This window comes from Vulpes vulpes, chromosome 3, assembly GCF_048418805.1.
Source record: "Vulpes vulpes isolate BD-2025 chromosome 3, VulVul3, whole genome shotgun sequence".
Taxonomy (NCBI): domain Eukaryota; kingdom Metazoa; phylum Chordata; class Mammalia; order Carnivora; family Canidae; genus Vulpes; species Vulpes vulpes.
Genome location: NC_132782.1, coordinates 81,052,498 through 81,060,449, shown reverse-complemented (window position 1 = coordinate 81,060,449; position 7,952 = coordinate 81,052,498). Strand labels below are relative to the sequence as shown.

The 7,952-nt window shown below is 56.4% G+C and overlaps 1 protein-coding gene across 1 annotated transcript; it reads right to left on the bottom strand.

Moving 5' to 3' along the window:
- Positions 1-5,288: 5,288 nt before the first annotated feature.
- On the bottom strand, positions 5,289-6,673 carry CLDN3 (claudin 3). The gene has a single exon (XM_026019584.2). It carries the CDS (start codon positions 6,341-6,343, stop codon positions 5,687-5,689), a length of 657 nt encoding a protein of 218 aa, XP_025875369.1. The 5' UTR covers positions 6,344-6,673; the 3' UTR covers positions 5,289-5,686.
- Positions 6,674-7,952: the final 1,279 nt, after the last annotated feature.

Sequence of the window (7,952 nt, the reverse complement as noted above, 5' to 3'; positions counted from 1 at the left end):
TGTCTTTCAGTTGAAATAGTCAATGAAGTGAGAAATTGTTAAGAAGATAATGCAGGGGGGTTTTTTTGTTTGTTTTTGTTTTTAGATGTATTTTGTTGGGAGTGTAGTTCTGAAACATTTATTCATATTGGTGGTTTGTTTATTTGTTTGTTTGAAGTATGATCCATGCCACACGGGCTTAAACTCACGATCCTGAAATCAAGACCTGAGCTGAGATCAAGAGTTGGATGCTTAACCAACGGAGTCACCCAAGCCCCCCTGGTCATATTGTTCTGATTATGCTTATGTTATTACCAGATGACAAGAAATGCTGTGGGATTGTTTAAAAGGGGGAAGTGATTCTGGTCCAGACAAATGCCATGATGGAGTCCTGGAGGGACAGCACTCTGTAGGAACAGGCTGGCTGACAGGGAAGCTTCCCTCAGCAAAGACACAAAATGACCTCTAAGCTTGCCAAGAGGGGTGAGGTAAGGGTGGGGAAATTGCCAAGAACAGAGACGGAGCTTGTAGTGAGGCCCAGGGCCCAGAGAGGGCAGGGTTCATGCAGAATTGAAGGGTGTCTGGAGGAGTTGGTCCTAGGTAGTTGGGCTGGGGAGGAGAGGAGACAATATGGAGGTGACCACGGCTCTACCTCTGGAGGAGCTCTTGAGGCATGCCGTGGGGTCTGGATGGGATCCTAAGAGCCATACGGGGGTAGGGAACTGGAAGGATTTTCCGATGTTGTCAGATTCAGGACTTTGTCACACAAGTAGTCACTTGGCTATGCTGAGGTGAGTGGCTTGGAGAGGGACATAGCCAGGTTGGGGTGTGGAGAGGGAGCCTGGAGGCAGGAGAGCCTCTGGAGGCTGTTCCTGAACGATGGTGGCCTGGTTGGAGTCATGGCAGCAAGTGGGGAAGAAGACAGGTGGGTACTTCTTGAAAATGACCAGGCTGACAGATGAGGAGCTGGTAATTGGCAGGACATGGCAGGGCCTGCAGCCTACTCCCATCAACTTGTGAGCCTTGGTGGTCTCATTTTGTAGTGCCCACCTTGCAGGGTTCTCTTGGGGATCAAGTAGAGCAGCGACAGTATCATCTCTTTTAACAGATGAGAGTGCGATGTGGCCGGTGACTTGCCCAAGGGCACTCAGTGAGCACTGAGCAGTACTCTTGCTCTCTTTTACCTGCTCTGCAGAGCATACTGGTCTTGGCACAGATGACCTTTAATGGAGCCCTGGTAGGGAGGGAGAAGGAACGTACTGTCTGTTCTTCCAGGCCTGCCACAGACCTTGAGGGAGCCACAATAAATGCTGTGTTTGTTTGATAAAGCACTTGGCTTTTGGTCTGAGCAGGAGGAAGAGCTAGAACAGGTGTGGCAAGAGCAGGGCAGCCTGAGGCACAACAGTAGGAGGGGGAGTGGGACAGAGCCCCAGGCCCTGGCAGGGGTGTCAGGGCTGTGGATTTCGAAGAAACCCAGAATGTTCTCACAACCCAGCCAGCCATTGCCCTCATGTTCCCAGGCTCCTGCCTGGCTGAAGAAACCAAAACATTCACAGTACCACCTCACATTAGTTGAGGTTCTAGTGCGTGCCAGGTCCTGTTGTGTGCCTAGCATGGGGCCAGGCACAAAAGCACACAGGCGTGCCTTCTTTCCACACAGGGGTGCTGGCCTGTGCCGGGAGCTCCAGACAGAAGCTCAGGACAGTGCCCCTGACCTTGGAGGATGACCTCCTGGTGGAGAAGTCTGACCAGAAGCAAAACCACATAGTGCTGTGATGGGGTGGGAATAGGCTGCACAGGAACTCGGACGATGGCTCAGCTAAACCTCAACATGGCCTCATGCTATTACCACACCCATTTTGTAGATGAAGAAGCTGAGGCTCAGAGGCTCAGAGGCTCAGAGGCTCAGAGGCTCAGAGGCTCAGAGGAGTGAACTGCCCTGCTCACCCAGTCAGTTTGGTTCTAATTTTCTTCAGCAGGGGGTGATAAGGATAAACATGGGGATGGAGAAGACAAGTTAGGGGGCTCTGATGGATCATCTGGTTCAACCCCCCCTGTTGCAATGGTGGAGAAACTGACACCCAGAAGGGGAAGACAAGTACTCAGAGTCACATAGGAAAAGGGATGGATCTAGAAACCACAGACTCCCAGTTTGGGCTGTTCCTTCACACCAAATGCCTGTCTCTCCTCCAGCCCCTGCTGAAGTCTTCCTGGATCCCTCCTGTGAGACTCTCCTCAGCTGGTGGTCTGTTTGCTTCAAGTGCCACCACCCTCTTTGGATCCTAAACTCCAAAAAGTATAAAAACAGGTTGAGTTAGGACAGACCCAGAAGCCAGGCAAGGGTGTGTGTACATGTGGTTGGGGGAGCGTTGGATGGGGTAGGATACCTCACTATACCCAGGAGGCCCCAGGGGAGCCCAGATTTGGGGAGACACCAGAGAGCCAGGGGAGGGGCTGAGGGCTCCCCACCCAAGGGTCTGTCTCCCTTTTCCGCTAAAATCCTCTGGCTGGGGTGGTCCTGGAGGTGGGCTGCAGTGGGCAGGCTGACCGCAGGCCCCAACTGCAGCTCTGCCCTAGTGTGGCCAGGAGACATTATGCTCAGGCTGCCTTCTGGAAGCTGGTGGTAAATGAATAATCTTGCTCCTACCTGCAGGGCTCTCTGGGACAGAGAAGTCACTCAGTGCCCCTCACTTCTGACTTGGCCCAACCGGACACTCCCCTGGCATTCCCCTGGCCAGAGACTGTGGATGTTTAGGGCAGATGCAACCCCTTTAGCTCTTCAGTACTCCCCTGCCCAGTTCCATCCCAGATGAGCCCAGAGAAACTTCTCTCACTTCCTATTGCCAAATCTGCTCCCTCTCTGACCCTTTTCCCATTGAGCCCCCCATTGAGCCCCTCCCTCTCACCGGGCCCCCTCCCCTCACTGAGACCCCTTCTGAGTCCTCCCCCTTTCCAGAGCCCGCATCCCCTTTTTCCAGCTCTCCCTAGGATCATCATTTCCTCCTCTTCAGATTCAAGGTCACTCTCCCCTTTTCCTTCCCCTGCCCCCAGGCTAGAAGAGCTAATCAAACCCCAAAGCTAATCAAAACACCAACCCCAACCCCTCGTCCTTTCCTGGGATCTTACAGAGAATGAGCTAAAGCTGGGATATTCTTACTATTCATAGTAATTTCCTTTCTCTTCTTTGGGTCATAAAGGGTGAAAACGTGTCAGTATTTCTTAACTAAGGAATTTGGGGGGGGGGGGAGCTGAGTGGAGGAGCATTCTACTGAAAAGTCTGGCAACCCCTGGGACCTTTTGCTTTAGCTTTGCTGCAGGCAAAGAAGTTTGAGATACAATAACTATTTCGAAATAATCCCAAATCTCTCCAATCCCAAATACCTGTCCCTTCTCGCTCCCTGTCAATTTGCTAACTTGGCCTAGATTCCCGCCCCCTTTTTAAAGTTTTTATTGATTTATTCATGAGACACACACACACACACACAGAAGACAGAGACACAGGCAGAGGGAGAAGCAGGCTCCATGCAGGGAGCCTGATGCGGGACTCCATCCCTGGACTCCAGGATCATTCCCCGAGCCAAAGGCAGATGCTCAACCGCTGAGCCACCCAGGTGTCCCTAGATTCCCTTTTTAAGCAAATCTCTTGGACACATGGTGTCTACATGCTCTGATATTACTTTTCATCTCCACTCACTTTTCTGCTTGCCACACACCTCTTGCCCAGGCTACCAGAGATCACCTTGCTGCTTTGAATCCCAGGGCTACTCCTTAGGCCTTGTCCGGCCTGACCTCTTCCACAACCTTGGACACCCTTACCAACGCCCATCTCTTGAAACCCTTTTTTTTCCTCTTTTGTTTCTAGACTGACCTCCTCTACTCTCCTGGTTTCGGGTGCCACCTGTGTGCTAATAACAGTCATGTTTACGACTCCTGAGTCCCAGCTCTCTCTATATGTCCTGCCACTTCCTGGAAGTCTCTGCCTGGAGGTCCCCCAGCCATGCCAAACTCTGTGCATTCAAAACCTAACACGTAAAAAACAAAACAAAACAAAACAAAACAAAACCAAAACCAAACAAACAAACAAAAAACAAAACAAAAAAACCCAAAACCTAACACGTCATCTTGCCCCAATAACCTGGTCTCCTGTTTTGGTAAATGGCACTACCATTCAATCAGTGACCTAGGGCAGAAAATTGGAGTTACCCTAATTTTTTCCCTCTCCCTCACCCCATATATCCAAATACTTCTCAAGCCCTGCTCCCTTGCTTCCTCGCAGGCCCCATCAAGCTGCATGCCCGGCCCCACTGCCCCTGCTGTGTTTCTGGCTGCACCATCTCAATAGAGATGGCTGCGGAGCCTCTTAGATGGTATCCCCACCTTCATCTCCTTCCTTGAATCCCACTTCCTCTGGAGGGTGGTGGAGACAATATTTTAGAGCATAAATCTGACCAGGTATCTCCTTCCATGACTCCCAAAACACTGGAATAAAGTCCAAAGTTTGTAATTCTGCACATGAGACTCCATGACTTGGCTTCCTCTGGGCCCCTGGGCCTTATCCCACTCTCACACCTTGCTGTCTGTCCAGCCTTAAAGGATCACTCTTCCCTGGATTGGGGTACAGGCCCCCTTTCCTTCTGCTTAAACCTCCTGCTTGTCTCCCAGACACAAGTGCTTCCAAGCCTCATTAAACTCAAGCCCTAGAGTGCCGCCAGAGGGTCCGGAATCCTCTCTCCTCTCTCTCTCTCTGTGTCTCTCCTGGTCCAGGGAAGGGAATGAGGGCCCTTTCTCATCTCTAGGTGAGAAGATCCTGCCCAGCTTTACTCTTGATGCTGTGTTTTACGAACACAATAGGACGTTTTGTTCTCTTCCAAATATGAAATCATCGTACTGAATGCGCTCTTTCACAAGCACAGGGAAGATTCGCTGTTCCGCGGCACCGGGGAGGACTCCGAGGACAAACCCAGGTGGCACAGGCTAGAGACAAGGGCCCCGGACACACTATTCCCACCTCCCCCACGCCTTGGTCCACCCAGCACGCTGTTAGCCATGCCCGGCTCTCCAGATCGGGCCTTCAACATCTGAATCCTCAGTGAGAAGGCCGGACGGCCACCTAGGGCGCACCGAGCCCTTTCCAACCCCACTTTCTCGGTTACCCAACCTCTGCCCTCTCTAAGCTTCATTCTGGGCAACGGGAGAGCAGAATCCAGCCAAGGCCAACCCTGGGTGGGGGAGGGGGGTTGTGTGTGGGGGGTGTTTTGCAGGGAGGTTGGAGGCCCTGTCGGCCCTCAGGACAAGGAGGCGCCCGCAAATGCAAAACGAAAGGCTTTTATTGAAAAATATCAACTGGCCCTTTTCAAGACTGCCGGTCCCTGCCCAACGCGGGCTTTGGGGCCGCGGCCACCGACGGGGTTGGCGAGCAGCGGCGGCCACCCCAGCCTCGCGCTCCCGAGGAGCAAGGTTTCATTGTCCGTGCGGGCTGGTCCTCCCACCCCCGCGCCGTGGTCCCACTCCAGGCCCCGGGCCGGGGGCCGGGGTGGGGGGGGGGGGGAGGTTGCTTGCCGCCGGGGAAGGGGCCGCCGGGCTGGCCCCTCCCAGTCCAGTGGGAGAGCTCCGGGGGTCTGGAGTGGGTGGGTCTCCGAGCAGAGGCTGCACGCCGGACAGGGGCGCCGCAGCTCGACGGGTGCTGGGGGCTCCCCGCGGCTGCCCCTCACACGTAGTCCTTGCGGTCGTAGGCTGTGCTGGTGCCGGGGCCGGCGGAGCGCGGCGCGGAGTAGACGATCTTGGTGGGCGCGTACTTCTTGTCGCGCGGCGGGCAGGAGCAGCAGAGCAGCGCGCCCCCCAGCAGCTGCAGGGCCGCGGCCGCCCAGCCCACGTACAGGCCCGTGCCCATCTCCCGCTTCTGCGCGTCCGGCACCAGCGGGTTGTAGAAGTCCCGGATGATGGTGTTGGCCGACCAGGACACCGGCACCAGGGTGAGCAAGGCGGCCAGCAGGAAGAGCACTCCCGCCACGATGGTGATCTTGGCCTTGGCCGTGTCGTCCTGCACGCAGTTGGTGCACTGGGCGCCCACGAGTGCCACGAGGAGCCCGAAGGCGGCCAGCAGGATGGACACGACGATGAGGGCGCGGGCCGCCTGCAGGTCCTGCGGCAGCGCCAGCAGCGAGTCGTACACCTTGCACTGCATCTGGCCGGTGCTCTGCACCACGCAGTTCATCCACAGGCCCTCCCAGGTGATCTGCGCCGTGATGATGCTGCTGCCGATGAAGGCCGTCACGCGCCACATGGGCAGCGCGCAGCACACGATGGTGCTCAGCCAGCCCAGCACGGCCAGCGACGTGCCCGCGATCTCCAGGCCCATGGACATGGCTGCCGCGCCAAAGCCGGCTCTGCCCGGCGGCTCAGGGTGCGGGGCGACGAGGGGCCGTGGCCGCTGGGCCTGGGCGGGAGCTGCTGCGCGCCGGCGGCCCGATGCCTCGACGGGCGGACGGAAGGACGGAGGCACCGACGGCGCGCGCTAACGGCTCCGTTCTGCCCGCTGGCGCCGGGCAGCGCCTGCACCTGCCTGTGCTCTGTGCGCGGGCGGCGGCGACTGGGCTGGCCCTGGGCTGGGGCCGGTGTTTCTTAGATCCGAGCCCAGCGCTCGGCGGGGGCGGGAGGGGCGGAGCCGCGTCTCCCCGGCCTGGGGACAGTGACGTGGCCCCTCTTCCCACCTTCACCGAGAGCCCGGGAGCCCAGGGAGGAAGGGCTGGGCCGGGAGTGGCGCCCGGCGCGGGCGGGGGGGGAGGTACCGAGGGGGGGGGCGGGGCCGGGGCCTGCCACCCCGCCCCTCGCTCCTCGTCCCCGACAGGTCACTGGCGAATTCCCCGGGGCTGGCAGGGGCTGGGTGCAAGTCACAGTCTGCTTGACGCCCCCCGACCTGCCGACGTGTTCGGCGCCCTTGGCACAGGCGGTGCGGCGAAGGGGGTCTCTGCCAGCTGGCTGGGATCCTGGGGGCCTGGAAGGGCCCAGTGTGGGCGTGGCCGGGGCTGTTTCCGGAGTGGGCGGCCGCCCCCGGGTTGCGCACCTGCTCCTCGGTCCCTCCGGCCTGGGCCGCGGCGGCAGCAGCACTAGCTGGCGCCCAGTTCGGACTTGATGCAGGCCCTGGAGGTCTGCGCCCAAAAGCCAGGGGCCCGCCTCTCCCCCACAAAGGCACCGAGAAGATGCCCCAAAGCAGTGCTCAACTCAAATTCACTTCCAGCCCTCCAGCAGCTCCCCTAGGTCTTACTCCTCCATTGATCCCGGGTGACTTGAGCAGAGCTGCATTCCCCTCCCAGAAGTCCCTCCTCCTCGCTGATTCCCCTCCTGCAGAGCTTTGTCCTCCCTCCCTCTGGGCCAGAGTGAGTGCTGTGATCCACCTTAATGAAGGGGTGGTGAGAGGTTTGATCTAGACAAAAGTGGAAAATCAGAGATATTACTTGCAGTGCCCTTGCTCCTATTAACTTTAAAACTGCCAGTTACTTTACCAGCAAAAATGAGTTTATTCGAGAAAAGAGAATCGCAACCCAAGATGAGCAAACTTGCAGCAAAACCGCAGTCAAGTCCAACAAACAAAGGAGAGGAACATTATTTTATGGAGAAGGAGGAAGTAGAGAGGGCTTGTTTTGAACAAAAGTCCATTAAAGGGGTGCTTGGGTGGTTCAGTTGGTTAAGTGTCTGTCTTGGGCTCAGGTCATGGTTCCAGGGTCCTGGGATTTAGATCCCCCCCAAGCTCCCTGCTCAGCCTGCTTTTCCCTCTCCCCCCTGCCCGTGCTCTCTCTCTCTCTCAAATAAATAAAATATATTTTTTAAAAGTCTGTTAAAGAGAAGCAAGTGTTCAGGGTAATGATGATTTCTCATTGGCTGAGTGACAGGAGTGGTCGATTTTTTTTTATAGAAGATGTTATATGTACATCTTACCTTTTGGGGACCTATGATGATTCCGTCTTGTTGGGATT

What these genes read in the sequence shown, in the direction of transcription:
- CLDN3 (XM_026019584.2), bottom strand. Translation starts at nt 6,343, where the DNA reads ATGTCCATGGGCCTGGAGATCGCGGGCACGTCGCTGGCCGTGCTGGGC.